Source organism: Biomphalaria glabrata, chromosome 3 (genome assembly GCF_947242115.1).
Source record: "Biomphalaria glabrata chromosome 3, xgBioGlab47.1, whole genome shotgun sequence".
Lineage (NCBI taxonomy): Eukaryota > Metazoa > Mollusca > Gastropoda > Planorbidae > Biomphalaria > Biomphalaria glabrata.
Genome location: NC_074713.1, coordinates 55,273,008 through 55,300,934, shown reverse-complemented (window position 1 = coordinate 55,300,934; position 27,927 = coordinate 55,273,008). Strand labels below are relative to the sequence as shown.

Below are 27,927 nucleotides of genomic sequence, written 5' to 3'. Positions count from 1 at the left end.
TACATGTCGTAATATTAAAGAAAGAAAGATTAAACAAAAAACAAACATGATTAATGCAGTAGGGCGACACTGCTATCACATTTTTATTACAAAATATTACTATTATTATTATTATTTTTTTTTTAAAGAATCTTACACGTTATAATTTAATGAAACGCTATATCGACAATTTTAAAGTTACCTCCCCTTGGCAGATTTTATACTTCAATAATAACGACATCTATTTGTTAATTTATTCTTTTGATAAATATAGGCTACCAGAAAATGAATAAATATAAAATGGGTTTAAGCAACATTATATAACAATTGGAAATATTTTAATACTTAGTCAACCTATTTCTATGTTTTTCCCTGTCAACTTATTTCTATGTTTTTCCCTGTCAACTTATTTCTATGTTTTTCCCTGTCAACTTATTTCTATGTTTTTCCCTGTCAACTTATTTCTATGTTTTTCCCTGTCAACTTATTTCTATGTTTTTCCCTGTCAACTTATTTCTATGTTTTTCCCTGTCAACTTATTTCTATGTTTTTCCCTGTCAACTTATTTCTATGTTTTTTCCTGTCAACCTATTTCAATGTTTTTTTTCACTTACAAAAAGCCAGTTTGGGCTACTATTGGTTGGAGTCCAGGCGCAACGAACCCTTTCGCCCCATGGTTGATACGCCACTGCAGAAGACATGCATCTGGAGCATCTTCTTCTTCATCGTTCTCATTGTTATGTTGGAGTGTTCATATGACTAGACCAATACATGAGATGAACTGCGCAGTGGTTTCCAAATCAGGGAGCTCTCCATATAGCTTTCTTTCTATTGGGGTGATTTGGGGCCAATGTCTTATACGGGCCTCTTGGTAAAGAGAGCAGTTTTGGAGGACGTGGTCGGCATTCTCTGGTGATACTCCCCATGGGCAGATTTCACTGGTTCCAATTTTGAGCTTCCGCAACATGTGTTGTCGCATTCTGTTGAGTCCGGTATCTGGAGCATCGATTTGAAAGAGATGTAGGTTGTATGCTATTTTTGGGAATATGCATACACTATTAGAGATCCCTAAACTTTAAAATATAGACGCTAAATAGAGCTTTTAGAGGTAGCCTCATTTAATATCATTAGTAATATCAACTCTGTAATAATCTTATATGCTTGCGAATCTTAGACGCTGAGTGCATAAAATACAGAAGACGATCCTAGAAATGGAATTGAGATGCTACAGGTATCACATACAAAGACCGCATCACAGACGAAGAGATTAGAGACAGGGTTAGTTCAGCGATCGGACCCCACGATGACCTGATAACTGATGTCAAAAAAAAACAACAACAACCGCAAACAAAAGCTCTACGGACATATCACAAAATCCTCAGGGCTAGCAAAAACTTTTCTTCAGGGAACAGTACTTGGAGAAATGTTGTTGACAGACAGATAGCTGGCAAGACAACATAAAAGAATGGACAGGCCTCTGATTGGTTGGGTTTTCGGCACATCGACTCAATTCAGGCCATGTCATGCCTATAATCCCTCAAGGGTTACTTCCCCTATCTAGGTCAAGTGTTATACAGAACTGAGGTATTAAAAATAAGGTCAACTCACAACTTAAATAGTAAAAATTATAATAACCTAATAAAAATCTGTTGTAAATATGTATATAATAATAAGTACTTTGCCCGATCTCAACTCAAATGTTAGTAGTCAAGCCCACCTCCCAGATAAAGCCCAGTATTTTCCCAACATAGTCAAACAGTGTTTTGAGGTTGTCTGTTACGATTGAAAGAGACAGGGCCGGTCTTAACGATTGCGGGGCCCTATGCGAAACGGATTGCGCTGGGCCCAGTCTGGGTAGAGATAAGCATAACATTCAAAATTAAGATTTTGTATTAGAAAATACATTCGTTTTTACAATATGTTTTGAAACGAAAGCTGGCAAAGCCGTGCGTACGATTGGCACCCCAAAATGACATGAGATTTTTATGATTTTTAAAGAGATTTTAATAATTTTAATAACTTAAGGAGATTCCCATGACTTATTCGAATATTTTACAATAAGTTATAATGGCTTATATACAGTTATAATGGTCTCACTTAATAACTTATACCTAAAAATTAGCGCGGGGCCTATGAAAGTGCGGGGCCCACTGCGGTCGCATAGGTTGCAGTGGCCTAAGACCGGCCCTGGAAAGAGATTCTATCTGTAATAGACACCAAAACAACATGAGCTTCAATAAACACAATGATTTTAGTCTTTTTTTATGTTCTTTACTCAAGCCACTTGTGCCTAAATTCTGCCGATGTGCCTAAAATCAAAAATCAAATCAAATCAATCAAATCTAAAACTCACCTCCTTTTACACACAGTCCTGACACACTGCTGTTCACTCAACCATGTACACTCAAGGTCCACTGGTCATTTCATACACAGGCACACACACTGCACTACCAGCCACGCAAAACACATACACTTACTATCACACTATCAAAGACAAAACACAGAGGTGAATGGAGAAAGACGGTCAACAATGCTGTGCCGTGCCCCAAAGGTTCAGAAGATTGAGGGATAGGTGAAAGTTGTGGTGGTGCCTATTTGTCTAACAAGGTGAAGGAATATCTCACAAAACGTAGGGTCACTTCACGGAAGACTCAGGAGTAAATTAAAAGTACGAAACTAATCCCAAACTTACAAATAGAAAACCTTATAAAATATACAGAATGACACACACTGAGATTAAGACATTTGTAGGAGAAATTTATATCAGCGCTCTATTTTATTCAGATACTGCAACAAACATTAAACTATATAATGTCAAGGACGCTAAATAATACGTCAATGTTGCCAACTAAAAAAAAAGAACTTAAACATAATAACGTGAAGTACTTAAAAGTGCTCAAAAATTATCACATACCTATCAAAATGTAAAACTTATCAACACGGACGTCTCGAAAGGCAATGGATGCGCCCAAATGAGTCACTGGTTCTGGCTTCCGCTTTGCAGCAGCACCAGAGTTTCCTCTCCGGGGGGGCGCATTCCTGGGCCTTAGATAAAGGCCCATGCGTCGTGATCCCTCTCTCGACCTTGCTGATGTGATCCAAAGGAACGCATCGCGTTACATTTGGCACCAACTCAGTTGCAGAAGCTGCCGGAGGGAATCTCATAGCTGATACTCCCAACGCCTAAGGGACTTCACTCCTGCTTTCTCCTCGAGGTTGTCTCCTGAAGCCTCAGTATCGCAAGGCAGCGGGGGGTTTGAAGTCAGAGTACCCCTCTCCTAGATGAACTGCCTTACTAGGCTGACGAGCTCCATCTGCCCGAAGCTCCCGGTTTTGTGGCGCCAGGTATCCGCCTTCACCCCTTCACCTGTTAGTAAGAGCAGTTTCGCCGGGCCTAATATCTAAGCCACACGAGCAGGCCAGGTGCTGGACTTAGTTGTCAGAGGCTATTTGAGACGCATGCCATTTGGAATATCTTATAGACAATGGGAGCTTAACCCCATCGACACCCCTGGCCATGACAACCTTTGAAACTTTATTTAGTACACATGATACACCAAAAAAAAAACCCAAAAAAACTCATTGAGACTAAGACAAAGACTGCATTATTGATCCTTACAGAAATTGGTTGTGATTACAAGGACTCTTTTCTCATATAAAGACAACACAACAGAAAAATACACATAAATACAACAGACACAACATAAAGAGTTCATTCAGCGACTACGCACAGGTATCTTGGTGCATTTCATGTTCCCTGATCAACGAGTGGCGGTGATAGAGTCTGACCGAGTGAGGCACGGACGAGTTTTTGTACCGCTCCGTTCTAGTTTTGATTGACAGCAGTCGCCCACTTCGCGACGACCTGACGTAGTTCTGATGGAGCTAAAGCTGTTCATAGTTTGTTTTTTTTACCACCATAGATCAAAATTCACGTTCACATTCAAAGACCGCATCACAAACCAAGAAATCAGAGACAGGGTTACTGCAGCGATCGGAGCCCATGACGACCTGCTAACTATTGTAAAAAGACGAAAGCTTAAAACCTTTGGCCACATTACAAGATCTACGGGGCTCGCAAATACCTTCCTTCAGGGAACAGTACCAGGGAAAAGAAGAAGAGGCAGACAGAAAAAGCGATGGGAGGACAACATTAAAGAATGGACGGGCCTGCAATTGAGAAAGGTTCTAAACAATGCAAAAAAAGGGAGGAATGGAGAAAGACTGTCGACAAATCTTGCCTGGTGCCCCAACGGTCCAACAGACTAAGGGATAGGTAAAGGTAAAGGTAAAAAAAAAAGATCAAAATATCTAATTAGAGCATGAAATGGGTTGCCTGAATCAGCCACGAAAACCAACGACTTAGCAGAGTTAAATTCTTCAATTAACATGCATGACTAAGCATAGGACGTCACATTTTTTAAAAAATAAACATATCAGGAAACAGCTCGCGTCCATCCATAACTTATAAAGTAAAGTTCCCCTTGCGATTTATAGGGTAAGGTCGTCTGTTATTGTAACCCACGGTTAACGAGGCTGTCAAGTGGCCAGCACAACGACCAACCGCCTTTACTTACTAATGGCAGACCCTCCTCTCTTTTAGCCCACTTTCACAGAGATGAACTCCTAGGTGGAAGACCCCTAGATCTAGCATTATAAAGTAGATGCCGCGTGGCGAGGTGAAGTGGCAATGGATGTTGTCGCACTATAGTTTTAAATAATTAATAATAATTTTATTCAAAGATTCATATTTATGGAATCTATTTTTAAAAAATCTGGACAATGTATTGAATATTATACTGACCTCATTTGAACATATTCCTGACTTCTGCTAGCATTAGATGATGTCATAGAGATGTAATCCATTTGTTGCAGTCAACACAGAAAACTAATATTTACATCTGCCCAGTCAAGCAGTGTACAACGTCACCAGACAGGTCAGAGGTCACACAATCATCCATTGCTTTTGTTGCAGAGACGATTTAAGTGTCAAGTGCTGACAATTGTGATGATTTTTCATAGTCATATTTCTAATACATTTGCAATCTTTTCACACAGTATTTTTTTGTCTTTAATCAGTTTGGTCATTTAAAAAAATTGATATAATTAAATATATTTTTTTTTTTAAATTTTGTAACAGAATTTTAAGCTAATAAATCCACGAGAAATTTTTTTTTGAAATTCAAAGTTTACTCGTGTATAAAATCATTTTCATTAAACCATTGTGGTAAAAAATATAAACTTTTATGAAATATACACAAGAAAATAAACTAGAATTAAATTTAGAAATAGGATCTATTTCTTGACGCGCACTATGCGACACCACAGTGTGTACTGAGAAGATTTACAATCTACCAGGATCTACTGTTGATAACACAGGTAGACATCTAAGTTTCTATTTCATTTTTATCATGTTTGTAGATATGTGTGTGTAGGAGTGCCTATGTGTGTCAGGGCCGGATTTTACCACACTGTACATTTGTGAAAACTGCTCAGGGACACACCCTTAAACAGGGCCATCACATTTTTTTTAAAAATGTAAAATTTTTAACAAAAAAATACATTTTCACTATAGAAAATTTCTGGAAATGGGATTAAATTTAGAATTACTCGATTTCTTTAAATTTAGAAGTACTCGATTTCTTTAAATTTACAAGTACTCTATTTCTTTAAATTTACAAGTACTCGATTTCTTTAAATTTAGAAGTAATCGATTTCTTCCTTCTCAGACATGACGTGCTTTCATGTTTATTAATATTGTTATGTTTATTGAAGCTTGAAGAAGCCCTGTACAAAAATCGTGCGGTTTGCGCTCTGGACTGTCGTTCGGATTTATCGACGGTCAAGGGTTCAAACCCTGCCCGCTCCCATCCCCCGTCGTCCTGCGGGAGGTTTGGACTAGGAAGTAAACTATCTTCAACTCTGAAGGAACATCCGAAACATGTAAAACATTTTTAACGTAAAACATAAATCCTGCTCAGGGCCTCTAGTTAATATAATCCGGCACTGCCTTGTGTATCAACTTCTTAAAGTGTCGCTGGAAAGTATATATTTTGTTGTAAACTTCTTACAGTGTTCTGGAAAGTATATCGTGTGGGAAATGGAATCGTCACTTCCTCACAATCGTATTCTACGAATCTCGAGCTACATGACTCGTCATAAACATAAACCCCTGGCATGCTACCCTGCCTCATAGTGGCGCCCGGGTAAGAGGAAACGATTAGGCTAAAGGGTAGCAAAACAAGACTCCCGTGGGGGTGCCTAAGGGGGTGCGAGAGCATCCTCATTGCACTGTGCGGAGTTGTAAAAAAAAAAGGTCCAACAACCTTGTCACAATCCAGGCGCTGTTCCTCAAGGGGCTTTTACATAAATGGCGTGTCCCGCACAGTTAGCCTGGCATAGAAAAGGAAAGTGGCGGGGGTCTTAGTGTATGCGGTCTCTTGCCGCGAGTCTGACCCACCCGTCAGACAGAACAGTGTAGACTGTTCTCATTCAGGCCGGTGAGAGGGAACTCTTGTTCACTTTTGCTGGCCTAGAGTTCCAAGAGCCGAGGGCTCAACTCTACCTGACAGTTGAAGAAGAAGTATCATAAACAATGTATTTCGGCTCCCATTGAGTTGACTATTCAACAAGGACGGATGTGTGGCTGTCAGCTGTCACGGAAGCCGTTGCACTGTGCTTGGGGGGTGGAGTGGGTAACGGAGTAAAGGAATGGCCAGATAATAGCCCAAAACTCTTCTTAATCATCGCCAAAGTTTTTATTTTTGTATTACAGTTTTACCCTCTTCGCCCCACGTTAAATAAAAATATAAAATTAAAATATAAATACGAAAAATCAGCCTCTAGTCATATATTAAGCATGCTAGTCATTATCAACCTATCGCAGTGTTAACCCAAATAGTGTTAAATAGAAATAAACTGAACAGACATTAGTCTACTTTTGAAACATACATAACAATAGCAGGCCTACATCTTTTTTTTTTTTTCACAGACCTAAGTAACCCAACTCAAAATAGCCCAGATAAACTGCAAGGAGTGTCTAGTATCTACTACAACGCCCACAAGTTGTTGATCACAAACTGAAACAATTAGTCTCTGTTATCTACATGTCCAAATCGCGTGTTTTCTTTATCAAGCACTGGTACTGATAAACTCATCGGATGTTTCTTCGTGGAAGTTTATAGTCACTATCCATGATAGATTCTTATAAATCAAGCCTTCATATGAGCTTGACCAATGAGTCAAACGCTGAACATTACTTTACAAATACAAAAGCAAAATTTAATAAAATACTCAGAAAGACACAAAGATAAAGGCACATTCCTCGTCCCATATGCCGGGACAAATTTGTACAAATACTCCTTCTTCCCTAGTGCTATTAGAGCATGGAATGGGTTGCCTGAGCCAGCCAAGAAAACAAGTGACTTGGCAGAATTTAAGCCATTGGTTAATGTGCATGACTAAATGCATGACGCGTAGGACGTAATCATCTTTTTTGAAGTAACGTCTTTATTATTTAAGATAAGATAATGAGTCGTCTGCTTTGTTGATATGGTGATTGTAAACTTGACCCCGTAAAGTTAAAACGAGGCTAGAGGCTAAGATATGAACTCTAGTTTCACGTAGTGACCCAGCGATTCTCAACCTTTTATGCTCGGCGACCCCTTTTTACAATTCCCCACTCTACCGCGACCCCCCCCCCCACACACACACATACAGCAATAGAAGAAAAGACAAAAACAATCCATATTTTTGATGGTCTTAGGGCGACCCCTGGCAAATCGTCAATCGACCCCCCAAGGGGGTCGCGAACCATAGGTTGAGAACCCCTGACGTAGTCAATAACAGGTCAACAAGACCCGGGAGTCGCACACAGACCATGAGCAGGCACATCTTCTGCTAGCCTCGTGTTGACATTAGCCAGGAAGTTTTGTTGACTAGCAGTTCATTCTAGTCTGAACTAGAATTGTTCAGCACCCTACTCTCTGCTTAGCACTGACTTTCTAATGTAATCAATAGATCGAGCGTATTATTATCCTCCAAAAAAAAACACAGATACATAGAAAACTAAAAATCAAAAGGAATTCGTACAATATTTCTTTGAGAAACAATATTATGTGTTACCAATAAAGTGTGAAAATTCGGCATTAAGATTATTTTGGCAAGGTAAAAGTTAACACTAAAACAAGCAGAATATAAAAAAAACAACATATATATGGGAAAGAACCGCTCAATTACTGCCATTGCTGTCAAAACTGCAAGATGTATTTTCCCTTTTCTATATAAAACAAAATTAATATTTTACGATTTAGTAATTAACTAATTGGTTACTTTTTTGTATTGATTCATGTCTTGTTATAGAAAATAAATAATGGACCTCATTCACCAATCGTAAACAAATAATATTTAGCCTACGTGAAACTTGTACTGACTGATTAGTGGGAAACAAATCTGGCCATTTAAATGTCATCTAGATTCAAATCAAGATATAACATAAAGACAGGCTGTGTTTGCACTCTGTGATATTTCGGATATACTGTCACTATTCAGACACAATATGCCACGTAGGACTACGGCGTTTGTATATTTCTCAAGCACAATATGCCATTTATTGTGGGAAAAAAACTGTATTTAATAGAAAAAACATTGTGATCTAAAATCACACTTCTCTATATAGTACTATATAGTCTATAGACTACATGCCATGCATAGTGCCAATACTTTCTCAGGCACAATATGCTTTTTTACATTATTTCCAGTGCTACGCTCTATATATCTCAACACCATTACACAAACGTAAACAGAGACGCAAGGTTTAACACAGATCTAGGACACAGCACACATCTGAATTATCAAAACAAAGTCCTAAAGTAGACATACAATCCTATATAGAAAATTATAAATAAACTATAAATATTGCAAGCTGCACTGCATGTCGTTTCAAAACGAAGACAGATGTCAAGATGTCAAAATGTGTTAATAAAAAATATATTTACAGGCTTAGAGGCTAAGTTTTCAAGTCCGCGACAGACACCAGGTTGGAATTGTATTCTAGTAAAAACATTTACTATTAACTCTTTCTCTCCGTTATTATTTTTCCACGTTTCGAAGGAGTTCTTCATTTCGCTCATTACTATTTCACTACCCCTGTTATACTTGGGCTTCAATAGCTTTGTTGTTTGTTATCAGAAAATGTTGTATTTTTGGTATAGAATTAAAGGGAAATGCATGCTCTTTTTATATAACACAAAGTCAAGTTTATAAAATTAATAATTAATTTAATTTAATGAGGTCAAATCAACGATGGTATCGTCGATTAGGAGAGAAAGAGTTAAGTCAATTTAATTCTTAAGCAAGACTTGTGTGTGTGTGTGTTTATGTGTCTTGTTGTGTGTGTGGGTGTTTACGGAAGGAAGAACTTTGAATTATCATGCTTATACAAAAGGCCTCTATACTCCGTATAGTACTGCAGTCGTTAGGGGCGTCACAGCTGAATCAATCACAGAGATGCTGCATCTGTCCCATTCCACTGTTGTACCAATAAAGGGATAGATACCCGCGTGATAATGTGATATGTATACACACATACATATGTATTATGCAGTGCTTTTATAATTTTTTTTGTAAAAAAAAAAAATAGGTGCCGTTACTCAGTGATGGATTGCCTAACTTTTAACAACTAATAAATTAATAATAAACGTTAAAATATAAAGAAAATAATAATTTTTTCCTCCTATTGAAAAAGGTGCCGGTACGCCGTACCGGTGCGTACCGTCACAAAAAAAGCCCTGTTATTGTGTATATGGGGCCTTCGTGTATTCGGTTGTAAAACGTATATACAGCAATCTTTGTTTTTATAGGAATATTTTATCTTAACACTGACCTAAAGAAATGTGTTTTTGTTGGAATATTTTATCTTAACACTGACCTAAAGAAATTTGTTTTTACTGGAATATTTTATCTTAACACTGACCTAAAGAAATTTGTTTTTACTGGAATATTTTATCTTAACACTGACCTAAAGAAATGTGTTTTTACTGGAATATTTTATCTTAACACTGACCTAAAGAAATTTGTTTTTACTGGAATATTTTATCTTAACACTGACCTAAAGAAATTTGTTTTTACTGGAATATTTTATCTTAACACTGACCTAAAGAAATTTGTTTTTACTGGAATATTTTATCTTAACACTGACCTAAAGAAATTTGTTTTTACTGGAATATTTTATCTTAACACTGACCTAAAGAAATTTGTTTTTACTGGAATATTTTATCTTAACACTGACCTAAAGAAATTTGTTTTTACTGGAATATTTTATCTTAACACTGACCTAAAGAAATCGACTTTTTGATATCTGTCTCTAAAGCTACAACATCGCTAGGAAGTCGCTTTTATTTACGGACACACTTGATTCAGTGAATGCTCATTTAACGAAACAACACAAATCATGTCCACCAAGTCCTACATCTCTTACTGTAACGCTAAATAGCTTTCCTTATATCCGAACACAACTGTGACCTGTTCCAACACATACACCGGTATTACAGAACTATAGCCTGTCAGAACACACGTCGGCACAGCTATTCACTATAAGTCATTTACACTTTTAATAACTTGTTACGTTGACAGCTGTGTGTGTACACAGTAGGCCTTAGGGTCTAGGCTGTAAGTAAAAAAGGGCAGATAAATAATTGACTTATCCGGGTCAAACACGCCTGCAGGTTTGCGCTTTGAAATGCAGTTCAACGCAGTTAGCAGCCTGGCGGTGTTAGGGCATGTAACGCACCGAAACTAGGAGAGGGAGAGAGAGAGAGAGGAGAGAGGTGAGAAGAACAAGGAAAGAAAGAGCTAAGAAAAAGAGAGAGAAGAGAATTAGGGAAGAGAAGAGAGAGAAGAAAGAGAGAAAAGAGAGATAGAAGAAAAAGAGAAGAGAGAGAGATATAAGAAAGAGAGAAAAGAAAGAGATATAAGAAAGAGAGAAAGAAAGAGATATAAGAAAGAGAGAAAAGAGAGAGATAGAAGAAAGAGAGAAAAGAGAGAGATAGAAGAAAGAGAGAAAAGAGAGATAGAAGAAAGGGAGAAAAGAGAGAAAGATAGAAGAAAGAGAGAAAAGAGAGAGATAGAAGAAAGAGAGAAAAGAGAGATAGAAGAAAGGGAGAAAAGAGAGAAAGATAGAAGAAAGAGAGAAAAGAGAGAGATAGAAGAAAGAGAGAAAAGAGAGAGATAGAAGAAAGAGAGAAGCGTGTGATGAAAGAGGGAGAAGAGACAGTGAAGAAAGAGAGAAAGAAGAGGGAAGAGCGAAGAAGAGATAAAAAGAGAGAAGAGATGGACAAGAGAGAAGAGAGGGCAAAGAGAGTGAAGAAAGAGAGAACAAAAAAGAGCTAAAAAAAGAGAAAAGAGATAATACAGGATAGAGATAGAGAAAAGAGAGCGGCGAGTGAAGAAAGAGAAAAGAAGACAAAAGAGAGAGAAAAAGAGAGACAGAGAGATGGAAAGATCATGTTTATTCCCTCAGTTACAGGCTGTATTATTCTTCAAGGTCACCTAATACATAACACCCGCCCCCCTCTCCCCGGCGAGGAGGGAGAAAACAGACTCAATAAACTGAAACTTCCTTGCTTCAATTCTGGGAGAAGTTTCACCAACTCTTGGAAGTCTACGCCCACATGATTCGTTTACAACCTTGCTGTTTTGTTTTGTTTTTTATTCCCAGTGCCTACGCTGTGTCAGGTTTTACCAAGCTGCAATTACCTCATTTTTAAACAAGAATAAAATAAAGTCCAGAAAATTGAAAACACATGTTCACTGCACCATTTCGAGGAATCTAGCTAAACGCTAGGCTAGAGAACCACTTGACATTTAGACACCACAATAAAACTGAAACAAAGGGACATTACTCGGGCTTGAGTTAAATATACAGAAGTCTGGTTGTGCCCCGTAGCCTAATCTGACAGCTCTTTTGTTTTAATACCGGTAATTAAAAATGCGATATAATAATTTCATAGCTGCAAAATTATGAAGTAAAATCACAGACCTAGATAAAAAAAAATATAGAATCTAGATCTGTGAGTAACATATTTCCATCATCGTATTAATCATATACATAACAGCTGTTCCTTCAAAAGAGTGGAAAACCTACATGATACGCGTATCCAAGTGTCAATCTAGTCATGCATGATAATGAGTGACTTAAAATCTGGCAGGTGGTTGGTTTACCTGGTTGATTCAGGCAGCCCATTCCATACTCTACTGAACTAGGGGAGAACTAGCAGTTGTACGAATTTGTCCTAGCATGTGGAATAAGAAATGCGCCTTTATCTTTGTGTCTGATGTGTATCCGGGGTACAAAAGAAAGTGTTAAGTTTTTTTTGTTTTTTTTAAAGGTACTTTCATTTTATGACTTAACTCTTTCTCTCCGTAATTATTTTCCATGTTCCGACGGAATTCTTCATTTGTTTTGTTTTTAAAATGTTTTACATGTTTCGGATGTTCCTTCCTAGTCCAAACCTCCCGCAGGATGACGGGGGATGGGAGCGGGCAGGGTTTGAACCCGGGACCATCGATAAAATCCAAACGACAGTCCAGTGCGCAAACCGCACGACCAGGCAGCCAAGTTAGCTCATTAGTATTTTTTTTTAATCCTGTTATGATTAAGCTTGAATAACTTTTTTTGCTTATTATCAGAAAATGTTGTATTTGGTCTAGAATGAAAGGGGAAGGCATGCTCATTTTTTTATATAACACAAAGTGAAGTTTATAAAATCAAACATTAATTCAATTTAATAAGGTCAAATCGTCGATGGTATCGTCAATTAGGAGAGAAAGAGTTAAAACTTATTTTTAAAACAAGTGGACAACGAACTAGCGGTAATAAAGGAGATTTCATTAACGAAGACTAACAATCACGCAGTGAGATAGTGTTAACTCTTTCTCTCCGTTATTTTTTTTACACAAGTTTCAAAGAAATTCTTCATTTTTGCTCATTACTATTTCACTAAACCCTGTTATGATTGGGCTTCAATAGCATTGTTGTTTGTTATCAGAAAATGTTGTGTTTGGTATAGAGTTAAAGGGAAATACATGCTCTTTTATATAACACAAAGTCAAGTTTATATAATTGAACATTAATTTAAGTTAAATAAGGTCAATCAAGGATTGTATCGTCGATTAGGAGAGAAAGAGTTAAATAGTAAATTTCTTTTTTGATTCAGTTGGCAGCATTGAAGTTTAATTTCGCGTCCTTGACATTACTTTATGCAAATGAGATTCACCGTCCCAAGTCATTGTATGCAAGACACGTAACATGTAATATAGCAACATATAAAGTGAGAATAGTTTACATAGTCCTCTAGTGCTGCTATTCTATGTTAAATGTCTTGTTTTTACATCTGTTGTTTTCAGAACTAAAGCTTCGAACTTTACTCTTATATTTGATTAGTTTTAACTTCTGACGGTCTATGGATCTAAGAAGATAAGATGAGAACTTCTGACGTATTCTCTGGAACTAAAAAGATAAGATAAGAACTTCTGACGTATTCTCTGGAGGTTCTTTTTTTTTTCTTCTGCCTGGCCATGTCTCAAAAGATGAGGCCAGTACAAAACAAAATGTGTACACAGATAAACTGGTTTAATTTGGTCAGACAACGATCCTACAGGGTCTTGTACCAGGCGGAAGGAATGGAAGCAAACAAAAGAAGTAAATAGGGGAATAGCGTCAAACAGACATCCGCCTCATCGTTTTACAGGTTTTTAACATTGAAGACTAAGACTAAGACTTAGACTAAGACTAAGACTAAGACTAAGACTTAGACTAAGACTAAGACTAAGACTTAGACTAAGACTAAGACTAAGACTTAGACTTAGACTAAGACTAAGACTAAGACTAAGACTTAGACTAAGACTAAGACTAAGACTTAGACTAAGACTAAGACTAAGACTAAGACTAAGACTAAGACTTAGACTAAGACTAAGACTAAGACTAAGACTAAGACTAAGACTAAGACTTAGACTAAGACTTAGACTAAGACTTAGACTAAGACTAAGACTAAGACTAAGACTAAGACTAAGACTAAGACTTAGACTAAGACTAAGACTAAGACTAAGACTAAGACTAAGACTAAGACTAAGACTTAGACTAAGACTAAGACTAAGACTAAGATTAAGACTAAGACTAAGACTTAGACTAAGACTAAGACTAAGACTTAGACTAAGACTTAGACTTAGACTAAGACTAAGACTAAGACTAAGACTAAGACTAAGACTTAGACTAAGACTAAGACTAAGACTTAGACTAAGACTAAGACTAAGACTAAGACAAAGACTTAGACTAAGACTTAGACTAAGACTAAGACTAAGACTAAGACTAAGACTGCTTTATTGATCCTTACGGAAATGTGTTGTGATTACAAGGACTCTTTTCTCATATAAAGACAACACAACAGAAACATACACATAAATACAACAGACAACATAAAGAGTTCATTCAGCGACTACGTCCTAGCCGCCAGCCCTAAAACAGATAACCTTAACATCATCTGCCCCATAGATCGCAAGGTCTGAAAGGGGAACTTTACTTTTTTTTACTAGCCGCTTGCCCAAACCTCCTGCAGAACGGAAGAGAGTTGAAACGGTCAGGATTCGATCTAGGACCAATTGATCTAGGACCAATCGATCTAGGGCCAATCGATCTAGGACCAATCGATCTAGGACCAATCGATCTAGGACCAATCGATCTAGGACCAATCGATCTAGGGCCAATCGATCTAGGGCCAATCGATCTAAGACCAATTGATCTAGGGCCAATAGATCTAGAGCCAATCGATCTAGGGCCAATCGATCTAAGACCAATCGATCTAGGACCAATCGATCTAGGACCAATCGATCTAGGACCAATAGATCTAGGGCCAATCGATCTAGGACCAATCGATCGAAGGCCAATCGATCTAAGACCAATCGATCTAGGACCAATCGATCTAGGACCAATCGATCCAGGACCAATCGTGGTGACAATCTGAAGCACACACCACACAAACAATCAGCCAGCGTCAAAGAAAAGAGACATGGACCGCGAAAGGTGAAGTGAAGTTAACGAATCAACGGTGGTGCCCAAACGACACTCGCGTGGGGTTATGGGATACAAGAGAGGAAAAAAAAAGCCTTGCCAAAGTCTTACAAGAAATGAATCATGTTCGCTGTCAACTATTTCAAAGATTTCCAGCAGAGGGCGTGATATCGTCGTCACGAGCCCCCCCCCCCTTTTTACGACACTGAAGCAGAATCCATGACGATTTCATCCATTTGGTGGTGTCTGTTTAAGTAGGTCAGTAATCAGTCTCATGGACAAGAGGTCATCAGTCCTCGGTGACCACAATGACGTCATCACAGTCCTCGGTGACCACAATGACGTCATCACAGTCCTCGGTGATCACAATGACGTCATCACAGTCCTCGGTGACCACAATGACGGAGTGGTGGGGGAGGAATGGAAGACACGAGCCAAAAAAACATTTCTAACACGCTCAACATTCTCAGCAGACGACAAACTGGCAAATTGTTTCTAAGCAAGACTATCGAGAAGTTTTGGATAGTGGAGATTTTCACGATAAACTAAACAATGTCAAGGATGTTACATTGAGCCTTTAAACTTGCCAACTTATTAAAAATTACAATCGGACGAGCGTATATAAAAAAATAAAAAATTCTGCAGTGCTAGAAAAGACACAGCGATCATTATACATCTTTTTAAAAGCAAAGCTTATCAAAACGTCCTATATTTTGTATACCAGATACACCTAAAAAGCTTTGCTAATTATAAATTTTGTTCCGCCATGAATGAAAATCTCCAATCAAGTGGAAAACGAATATTCACATTTGACTAGAGTAAGACCTTTGGTAAAATCACTAAATTTAGAAAGCCTTCAGGACAGAAGACTCAAAAAGTAAAGTAGCAATTATACATAAAACACTGAACCATAATCTTCAAATACAAAAACAAAATCTAACAAAATACTCAGAAAGACACAAAGATAAAGGCACATTCCTCGTTCCATATGCTAGGACAAATTTGTACAAATACTCCTTCTTCCCTTGTGCTATTAGAGCATGGAATGGGTTGTCTGAGCTAGCCAGGAAAACCAGTGACTTGGCAGAATTTAAGTCATTGGTTAATATGCATGACTAAATGCATGACGCGTAGGACGTAATCATCTTCTTTTTTGAAGTAACGTCTGTATTATATAAGATAAGAGTTGTTTGTTACAAATAAGTGGATCTAAGTATTCACACAAACAACTTGGGTTGGTTATAAAAAGTTGAGATCACTCCTTGTGTTAGCACCGCCCTGCGCGTGGACATCGCGCCGTCGAGCTTTTGGTAGGGAATACAATACAGACGACATTACAGTGGCTCTCAAACTGTGGTGCGCAGGCTCCAGGGGTCCACGAAGCGACCATAAGGGGTCAGCAAAAAGATGAAAATTGTGTACAATTAAAATAACTTCATCACTAAAAACCAATTATCGATCGGATAATTTGAATAATAACCAATGCTTGGCAAAACAAAAGTCCTGCGACAGAATTTTATATCGCACATGAAAAATAAGAGTACTCTCGCCTCATAATTATTAGTTTGCAATTGCAATTTTTAGATACGTAATCTTCTTTATCAAAAGACTGAATGCAACACTAAATTGTGATTTTTTTGTGTATTTTTGATAATCAATTACTAGATCTAGATCTAAAAAATAAAATTATATGTTACATAGGTTAGGGTTGAAAAAACAACAACAGCCTTACTTCTTTTAACTACTTTACAAAACAACGCCTTCATCCAACTTTCTACAAAATTTTTATATTTATTTCCGGTTTCCAGTCTAGTAGTATATATAAGTCTATGGCTGTACTTAAATCTACTATGATTGACATCATATTCAAGTTTCGCAATTTTTTACCTATTTTTTTTTTCTGTTCCTTTGCGAGGCACCCACCAATTGGAGACCCTGGGGACTGCCTAGTTTGCCTATGCCTAAGGCGGTCCTGATGCTATAGTAAAGTAAAGTAAAGAATCCCTTCAGAACTTTCGATCTATAGGCAGATGATGTTGAGATCATGTGACCAGTACAACGACCAACCGCCTTTACTTTCCCCCCAACTAATTTCAGGCACCCATCAGAGTTGGGTGGACTTTGAGGAAGTCCTAAGAATCCCGAAATGGACCTCATTCACCAATCGTAAACAAACAACATTTAGTCAAGTGATAATATTGATAAAACAACGAAAAAACTGTCACGTGATAGCCATTGTGCACTAAAATTAGATCGCAATGGACCTCATTCATCGATCGTAAACAAACAACATTTAGCCACGCGATTCTCTATCTCTTCTATAAAAATTACGATCTAATTTTAATACTCAGTGGCTATCACGTGACAGTTTTTTTCCGTTGTTTTTATCAATATTATCACGTGACTAAATGTTCTTTGTTTACGATTGGTGAATGAGGTCCATTTGTATAGAAGAGATAGAGAATCAAGTTGCTAAATGTTGTTTGTTTACGATTGGTGAATGAGGTCCATTCAAAACCTCAGTCTTCACCGAGATTCGAACTGAAGACGCAGCGGTTCGGAAGCCATGCGCTTGACAACTCAGCCGCCACGCACCCCTATAACAAAGACTAAAACAAAAGACACATGACAGATTTTTGTAACCCCCCCCCCCCCAACCTCTTTTTCAGGAATCTCCATCACCCACACATGATAATATGTGTCTCTGTGTGTCTCTGTGTGTCTGTATGTGTCACAGTGTGTGTGTCTTTTAAAAAGGACAAGCACTGTAACGATGTTAAGTAGGTTAAGACTAGAGCTTCAACAGTTCAACCGTTGTTATGGGGGAGAGCACATAACCACGTAACTCTGTATGGAAAGTAGGTCAGGGATATACCAACTTTGCCACTCAATATGGTGCAAGTCCTGACACCCTTGAGTCACTCGGGTTTTTTTGTGTTTTTTTTTTGTGTTTTTTTTTCTCTTTGTTTAGTTTTATACTCTGTCTAGACAAAAGAAGGTAGAAAAAGAAATCTGAGGACGTCACGCATGACTCATCCATAAAACAAGGCCGTTAACTCAGTTTTTTTACCAAACGACAGGGGAAAAGATTGAAAGTACCCATTTCGGACCTTGCGATCTTTCGCGAGGCCATTCGTTATATAAGGCCCTCAACAATGACATGCAACGTCACAACCTGTGGGCAGTTTAGACCAATAGCTCGTTGCCACGTCGTACAGACCTTCTAGACAACATTTATGGACGTCATCAAGAAGAGATATTGAAACCAATCAAACAACATGAATTTATATTTCAAACCTAGTGGGAAGGGTGGTCGCGAGGGGCATTTTAAATGCCATACTCTGGTTTGGCTACCTATGATAGGGGCTTGAGGTTCGACACCCGACTCGAGCAAAAGCAGCACGGAAAAACCTTCTCCCAGATACCCCCTCCACCCACTGGTCAAACAAATGAGATTGGACCATACCACTGTGAGCATGCTATAAGCATGAAAGTAGTGCCAGACTCTATATAAAAGCCATAATTGTTGTCCATTATTATAAAACACAAAGGAAGATGTAGGTCACTTTAATAATTCGTGTATAGAAAAAGAAAAACACTATTTTTCAATGAGTTAAATTGCGGGGCCCAGTTTATGTTTCGGTTCACATGTTCCTACCCCCCCCCCCCCAATCCAGTCTAAGTCCACGGCCCAGTCCAGGCCGATATCCTCCATTCTTTTTTTTTTCCCAGCCACTAAGCATGCTTTATTCCTTCTTGTCTATTGGGCGGGAGGAAGCTTCCGTCTCTTAAACATCGTGTGAATAGTGCGCACTATCGTGTGGCCAGTGCGCGGCACAGAGTTAAAACAATTTGGCGTAATAATAGTAATATCTGTCACGTGATGTGATGTTCGATTTAAGCCATATATGATATACCATGTCAGTTAAAGTGATATAATGTGATGTGTGTGGCAAGAAGTGAAGTGTGTAATGTAATTGTGATGTGATATTATCTGATGTGTGCTATATTATGCGTGATGTGATGTGCGTGAGTTACCTTTTGGCCAGATAATATCCAAACACTTGCCAGTGAGACTTCTCTGGAATTCCGAACTGTTTTCATCAAAGTCACCACCTCTGTGTAAACACTTTACAAAGTGCTCAGTGTTGTGTGTGTGTAGCGACATCCACTGACATTTACCTGGCCACTCCATCATATACTCCTCCCACTAACAGCGATCTCAATGTTTGGCTTCTGTGCGGTTGTCCGATTGTAGGCGGGGCGTCTAGTTTTCTCAACGCTGATTAATGACCAGGTATTGCATTTAAAGAAATACAACATAATGAGAAGTAAATGTTCCATTTCAAGGATTTCCCTCACACAAGACCAACAAGAATTACCTTTTCCCCACAAATCAAAACCAACGATCTACATTGTTACATATAGATTAGGCAACGAAACGACTATTCACATTTGATTAGTGAGACACTCTGAAAGACACAAAGGCACATTCCTCGTCCCATATGCTAGGACAGATTTGTACAAGTGCTCCTTCTTCCCTAGTGCTATCAGAGCATGTAATGGGTTGCTTGAGCTAGCCAGGAAAACCAGTGACTTGGCAAAATTTAAGTCATTTGTTAATATGCATGACTAAATGCATGACGCGTAGGACGTAATCATCTTCTTTTTTGAAGTAACGTCTGTATTATATAAGATAAGATAAGATAAGACATCTTAAGTAAAATCATTAAATTTAGAGACTCTTCAGAGTAGAAAACTCAAAAGTAAAGCAGCAAATTATACATAAAACACTAAACCATAATCTTAAAAACAAAAAGAGAAACCTAATAAAACACCCAGAAAGACACAGAGATAAAGGCACATTCCTTGTTCCATAAGCTGAGACAGATTTGTACAAATGCTCCTTCTTTCCCTAGCGCTATCAGAGCATGGAATGGGTTGCCTGAGTCAGCCAGGAAAACATTGCAGAGTTTAAGTCAAGCATGACTAGATTGACCTAGGGATACACGTAGGACGTAATCATCTTTTTTTTTAAAGTAGCGTCTGCATTTTATAAGATACGATGAGATAAGATAATTAGTCGGACTTATTACTCCGTGTTAAGGGGGTAGGCCTATGTGTGTTTCTACGGTGACGGTGGGAAGATGTTAGTTATGCAGTGTGAATGACGCAAGATAAACGGTATTGTCGTCAGCGGTATTAGGTAGGACAGACGACTCCAGAATGCCAGAGTGAAAAGACGTGTTTTCTTAGTGATACATACATATTAAACATAAATGAATAGCAGCACCAGGGACCAATTTTTTAATTCTTTCTCTCCGTAATTATTTACCACATTCTGGTGGAATCAACGTTGGTATCGTCAGTTAGGAGAAAAAGAGTTAAATGTTTAATATGTATGTATCATCATTTGTTACAGCACCTAGCTTCACTTCTGTATTTACGATCACAGCTTCATTGCTTATACCCACTTAAGCTTCTATATGTAATGTGTTTATGTTGTCCACTTGTCGTTATAGATAGAGCCATTGTTTGTCTAATACATGCCTAACGGCTGTCTGTGTCGGCTCTATTGAAGTTGTTAGTGAACGGATGTGGCGAGGTGGGGGGAGGAGCTAGCTAGGGCATGTGACCATTGACCACTGGGGTGGTAATTTGCATACGGGCGAAATGACTCTGGACCAGAAGAATGTTTTATTTTCTGACATTCCGATGGTCTAGAGGTTAAGTTTGCTTAGTGCGTTATCGCTAGGCGGTGTTGTCGATTCCAGGGTCACTGGTTCGGGCCTTGGTCGGCGCAGTCCCTTATTGACGTCGCATTTTAATTCATTACTTTCTCTCGTTTAAAAACTTGTTCCCTGGTACTGCTGTTCATTTATGTTTAATATGTATGTATCATCATTTGTTTCAGCACCTCGCTTCATTTCTATATTTTTTTTGTTTTCTCAGTGAGTGAAGATTTTGTTCAGAATACCATTTTATATTATTACTAAAAGTCTACTAGGACCTACATTTATTTCATTTCATTTCAACTTGATTTTGTCTGTATTGTAATAAAAGTTATATTTAGTATCGCTCACAAAGAAGTTGTTCAAGTTATCTCAAGTTTTTCAAGCTCAAATATAATACGCCTTCAGCGATTTAGTTGTCTACCAGCAGTCTGGTGCTACAAGTCAACGGCCGTCAGCAGCAAGCTCCGTAACACTCTGGAATGTGTAGTCTCTAGTACAGTGATGCCCAACCTTACTCATTCTGCGGGCCATTTTAATTTCCAGCATTCGTGTCGCGGGCCACATCAACAAAAAAGATACAGAAATGAAAATGTAATTAACCTGAAACTATTAGAAAGTGGAAATACATGGACATATTACCCGTAGTGTAACAATCTTTTATTTGCAGCTAAAGTCAAGAATGCTGTTTATATGTTGTTGTTTTTTTTTAAACAGCCACATTTTAAGGAACAAACTTGTTGACTTTTTATAATGTTCTGCAAGCAAGTAAAGAGGTTCTCTCACTTTTCCTGGTTGATTCTACATTCCGAGTCCCATCTCATAAACACACAGATGTTAAAGGCTGTGGTAGCTATCCATTAGAGAATAAATTAGAGCCCTAACGTAGGTAAAGATATACTTTTAAACCACTTAATTTTATACACCGACGTTTCGGAACCACGACGCGGGCCGGATCTGGCCATCGGGACGTGTTTTGGGCATCACTGCTCTAGTAGGTTAATGTTTAAAGGTCACTTCGACATGATCCACTAACTCAGACTTTTGTCTGTCTACATTTGTCTGTGACGTTATCATAAGGGATAATTAGAAAGCTATTTTTCAGCAATATAAAAGAGATATGGGTTTGCGCGATGGATGAATGTGAGGTTAGAGCGTTTAATCTAATACGGACGGCCTTGCGTGCAAATCTCACCAAATTTATCCCATTCTATCTACAAACTCATATGACATTTTTTTTTAAAATGAACTTTCTATAAAGTCTACGCAAAATGGAATTTGACACAAGATGGCTTCCTGGTCATGTGACATGCGCTCTGGATTGTCGTTTGGTGGTATTGATGGTCCCAGGTTCGAACACTGCCCTCAGCCATTCGCCGTAGTCCAGCGGGAAGTTGAGTCTGGGATGTAATTATCTTCAACTCTGAATGAACACTCGACACGTGCAAAACATTTTACAAAATCAGACCTGACGCCTTATGACACATTACGAACTAGTTAAATACGAGCTTTGACAGGATGCTCTCCCTTGTTCCTATTTATAGTACCTATGTATATATACATATACAGTCAGTCATACACACATACAATTGACATTAAATTGCGAGTATTTAGATTAGGTGAAAGTCTCATTGAATAAAAAAAAAAAATATTCTGAGAAAATGGAACTATTTCCAAGGGAATAAAACCACCCAGATCAACACAACCCAATTTTTTAAAAAGTCTACTCGCAAAGTCATTGAACTGGAACGCGTCTTGTATTCTACAGGATGTTACGTCGAAAATTATTTGTTTCACTCAGACAGGTTTAGTGTTCATCTGATACAACTTTTTATTGCACTAGTTATTGCATGTATTTTTTTTTAGAGGCATTGCCTAGTCCTTTAGCTAGGGGAAAAACATAAACAAATAACAGTACAAATAGTAAATTTATTAAAACTGTAGACAACTTTAAAAAAAAAATACTTTTATTTAAGGCAACTGTAGAAACCCAATGAAACACTACAAGAAAGCATGTCTTGATCCTAGGCTTTCTTGAACAAGAGTGACAAAACAGGATGGCTGCCTGGTCGTGCGGTTTGCGCGCTGGGCTGTCGTTCGGATTCATCGACGGTCGAGGGTTCAAACCCTGCCCGCTCCCATCCCCCGTCGTCCTGCGGGAGGTTTGGACTAGGAGGTAAACTATCTTCAACTCTGAAGGAACATCCGAAACATGTCAAACATTTTTTTACAAACAGTTCACGATAACACAGTACATACACACACACACACACACAAGCTGACCTGGACACCAAGACATTTTCACACTTAAGAACAGATCAGTTCACAACACACAACAAGAAAATAAATACACAACAGCAACTTTCATGCTTATAGCATGCTCAGAGCGCTTTGGTCCAATCTCATTTGTGAACCAGTGGGGGGGGTATCTGGGGGGAAGGTTTTTCCGTGCTGCCTTTAGGAGCTCAGGAAACACAACTCCCCTTCATAGGTAGCCAAGCTAAGCCAAGTTCAAGCGTACTCAGCCTCTCGACCACGCTTCCCACACTAAATTACCAATTTAATTAATTAATTTTTTTTAAAATTGATTCTTGTTTTGTCAGGTACAAGAAGTGGGAAGCGTGGTCGAGAGGCCAAGTGCGCTTGAACTTGGCTTGGCTTGGCTACCTAGAAGGTTCGACACCCGACTCGGGCAGAGTTGTGTTTACTGAGCGCCTAAAGGCAGCACGGAAAACCAACTCCTAGATACCCTCTCCCCTCCACAAATGAGATTGGACCAAAAGCGCTCTGAGCATGCTATAAGCATGAAAGTAAGCGCTATATAAAAAGCTATAATAATAATAATAATTGTGCAAAATTTCAACTTGATCCATGATTAGGTGTGGGAGAAATAACGTGTACAAACTTTTTTTAAAACCAGACATACAGAGTTGATTTAATCTTTGAAATAAAACAAAAGAAAGATCACTTTTTGCCAACTCAACAATAACAATGGACCTCATTCACCAATCGTAAACAAACAACATTTAGTCACGTGATCTTATTGATAAAACAATGGGGGAAAAACTGTCACGTGACAACCATCATGAATTAAACATGAGATTCGTAAATTATATAGAAGATATAGAGCGCCACGTGGCTAAATGTTGTTTGTTTACGATTGGGGAATGAGGTCCATTTGGCGATATACGGGTTAGAAATGTGATTCTACTGTCACAAAAAAATTGCAAAGTATATTTTTATTATTTACTTTTCTCACGCATAGCTAAAGCTGGACCTTTTTCACGACAAACTTAACAAGGACAAGGACGCTTAATTGAACTTTGAACTTGCCAACTAGATAAAAGCTACCAACAGAAGAGCTTTAAAAATCTATAATATGAAAAGATCAGATATAATTTAAAAAAAACAACATATCCCATCAACACTTCCAGTATTTTTTACACCGGATACACCAAAAAGCTTGCTTATTATAGGTTTTCCGCCATGTGTGAGAAACTCTCATATCAACGCTTTCGTATTTTGTACTCTAGAAACATCATGGTTCTAAAGACACCGGAAGTAGCCGAACTTTTACCACAGTACAGAATATCAATCGACTGGGTAAGGTTAAAGGTTGTCCCGAGGCACGATGGGTAAACACGCAACATGAAGGCTTGTGAATGCATTACACACATAGGCTACACACACGCTCTAAGTCATAAATAACAGCAACAGCAAGAGACTCGTTGCCTACTGAGAAGACATGCCTACACGTGTAAGAGCCAAGCAAGCAGTAAATCTACCATCGGGCATGTTAAGAAATTCTTTTCCAGAAAAAAAAATTGATTAAAAGTCACACTTCATCGCCATACTGGATTAGAATGAAGCACTAAAATAACAAATCTCCAGTAGCCTATTAAGGGAAGAGCGGGCGGGGGGGGGGGCAGCAGCCCTGCGCCCCTGAGCGTAGGTGGAGCCAAAACTGGTATCAAAACACTATATAACATATATATAACTCTCTATACATGATTACGTTCCGAGTCTTAGTTAACCTTCGTTTACGTTGTAAGTTTTGTATTGTTTACTAGCCTGGGCATGCTACCCTGCCTCATAGTGGCGCCCGGCTGGAAACGATCGTAGGAGGAAACGATTAGGCTAAAGGGTAGCAAAACAAGACTCCCGTGGGGGTGCCTAAGGGAGTGCGAGAGCATCCTCATTGCACTGTGTGGAGTTGTAAAAAAAAAGGTCCAACAACCTTGTCACAATCCTGGCGCTGTTCCTCAAGGGGCCGTTACATAAATGGAGTGTCCCGCACGGTTAGCCTGGTATAGAAAAGGAAAATGGCGGGGGTCTTAGTGTACGCGGCCTCTTGCCGTGAGTCTGACCCACCCGCCATACAGTGTACACTGTTCTCATTCAGGCCGGTGAGAGGGAGCTCTTGTTCACTTTTGGTGGCCTAGAGTTCCAAGAGCTGAAGGCTCAACTCTACCTGACAGTTTCAAGAAGAAGAAGAAGTATTGTTTACTAGAGACTATACCTCATTTGAATTACGCACAACTTTGGGAGAGGGTGGTGGCGACAGGCCTTGTTGCCAGGTAGCCTCGGAACGCCACTTCTAAACACATTACACATAAAGTTACTCACCTAAATTTATAAAGATCACCATCTCTCCTAGACCTGGGAACCGCATAGTAGGTCATGTGAGTGTAAGACGCCATAACAAGAAATAGTGTACAAACAAATAATATTTTACTAGATCTAGATCACAAACACAAATAACTACAAATCATTACACTTTTCAAAATTCGATGTCTCTAAAAACAAGAGAGGTAATTCAGATTTTTCCACAACCCACTTTCTGATATCAGTCTAAAGTTTAAGCGAGTTACCGGTCATTGCAACCAACTACCCACTTGCGAGACATTTCCGGTTGTCCACAGATCTACTTCAAATGTTTAGTTGAAGTAGAGACAGAATAACGGCGTATGATTGTCAGTCTACGCTTGCTATGGTATGCTTGCGTGGGCTATCAAATAACTGAGTTAGAAAAAGGGTGTTGGGAAGAGTGCATAACTTAAAGAACTTAGTTTGTAGAGCATGAATCATTGTTATGACCTACTAACTTATATGAGCTGAACCTATTCATGCCTCATATCAGGGGCGGACTGGGCGACAAACTGCCAGACAAATTTGGCCTTGGTATTAGCATATTGTTAGGCTCACAAATTGTCTTCCATGTCATGAGACAGGGCGCTCTGAGCCATTTTCGCGTGATGTTTGCTACGCCGCTGACAGTTAAAGATCTTTTTATAAAAGACAAGGGACAATCTTGAAGCTGCGTGGGGCTCCTATTATAAGAGAATATTAACAAATATTTTACGAGCCTTACTGATAACGAAGACCCCATCGTTCCATTGGGTGCCGGCCCACCGGGCATTTGCCACATTGCCCATGTAGCCAGTCCGCCTCTGCCTCAAATATAAGAGGCTTTCTAAGTCGAAGATTGGGCTTCACAGCCTCTTGTGAAGCCTTACGTAAAGTAATAGGGTTGTGTAAAAAAAAGGCTGCCTGGTCGTGCGGTTTGCACGCTGGACTGTCGTTCAGATTTATCGATGGTCCCGGGTTCAAACCCTGCCCGCTCCCATCCCCCGTCGTCCTGCGGGAGGTTTGGACTAGGAGGTAATTAAATTCAACTCTGAAGGAACATCCGAAACATGTCAAACATTTTACAAGATAGCAGAGCAATGTAGAGACTGAGGAGCTGATCACGTGATGGCCAAATGTCAAGAAGACAGAGGCAAGGAGGGACTGGTTTTATGGTCAGGTGACTAGGAGAAAGCGGGGCCGGTCTTACGCAAAAGCAAAATATGTAGCCTCCTAGGGCCTCCGATTGTCGGGATCTCGAACAGAAAATTTTTGTTAGGAAAAAAATTGCGAAACTGATCAAATCACAAACGTAGAAGAACCCTATGGCTCTATGTCTACAAGTCTAGTTATAAGTCTCAACTTATGTTTGAAGACCATAGTTTCTTCCTTTTGGTGAATTGTCAAAACGTCAATTCCAATCTGTGATCATGAATGGTCCATGACGCACATATTTGTTGATTCAGATAAAGATAGGCTACAGGGAGGTTTTCAGTTGGAATATTTTTCGGCCCTAATTTTTTGTTTTTCTTTTTTATTAGGGGCCGCCCTTTCAATTCGCATAGGGCCTCCAATTACACAAGGCCGGGTGAGTGGTAGAGGAATAAAGGAACTGGTCAGCAGATCGCCAAGTGTCAAAACGAACTGCAGGAGCAGTAGAGTGTGAATCAGCAGCACGCGTTTATCCAACAAATAAATTAGATCAAAATCTTTTTTAGCTGAAAATAAAAATGTATCACAGCGCACGCAGAGTTGTCGTCTGCCAACGTTAAACAAACGCCTATTTGGGTTAGCTGTTTTATTTCTTTCAAGTGCGAATTTAAAAAAAAGGTCAAAGGTTGCTATATGTTGACACTAGGCAGTGGAATATTGGGGGGGGGGGGGGGGGAAACATCACTAGCATACAGGCAAGAAGTTAAAAAAAAAAAGGACTGATGGAGAAGGTGGAGAACTCAGGGGATGACAGGCTGGACAGATGAAATTTGATTTCATGAAAACTTGACATTCAGTCAAATAGTGTGTGTGTGTGTTTTTCTTGAATCGACCTTGTGGTCATCTGCGGACTACACACAACTTGTTTGAGCAATGATGAAAAGTTTTATGTGAAGGTGTGTACGAGAGAGGTGCAGCATAGAACATCTAGCTATCATTCTAGATTCTAGAATGATTTGGCTAGGTTGTAATATGTATATATCTCCAGCTTGTGCGCAAAACTCAATAACAGTGTTGGCTGGTTTTAAGTAATGAAAAATTGGAATGAAAACGGTGTGGGTACATTTAAAGGGGAGTGAAGCAGATATTTTGTTTTACTGCAGGAAACAAACAATTTAGTTCATGTACTGCCGGGTATTTCCTATCCTCAAGTGTAAAATCTGTAATTTCATCTTTTTAAGAAATCTTTATACATTTCCTGCTTGGGTTTTTTAACGTTCACTTATAGGTCCACACAGATGACTTTCTGAACAATCCAATCTACTCGGACATAAAAGAGTGTGCGTGTGTGTATGTCAGATGTCAATTATCACT

At 38.8% G+C, this 27,927-nt stretch overlaps 1 protein-coding gene across 3 annotated transcripts in view; it reads right to left on the bottom strand.

Annotated features, from left to right (window-relative positions):
* LOC106058048 (uncharacterized) overlaps positions 1–25,670 on the bottom strand; it is a 58,362-nt gene extending 32,692 nt beyond the window's left edge. Inside the window, exon 1 of one of the 3 annotated variants that reach the window (XM_056022736.1) lies at positions 25,402–25,670. In XM_056022736.1, the coding sequence (XP_055878711.1) occupies positions 25,402–25,475 (74 nt within the window). In that variant the 5' untranslated portion in view covers positions 25,476–25,670. Of the gene's footprint in view, positions 1–4,783; positions 4,926–19,081; positions 19,219–25,401 lie in introns of those variants that run through there. The other 2 variants (XM_056022738.1, XM_056022737.1) reach the window with 2 other exon arrangements.
* Between the last annotated feature and the right edge of the window lie 2,257 nt (positions 25,671–27,927).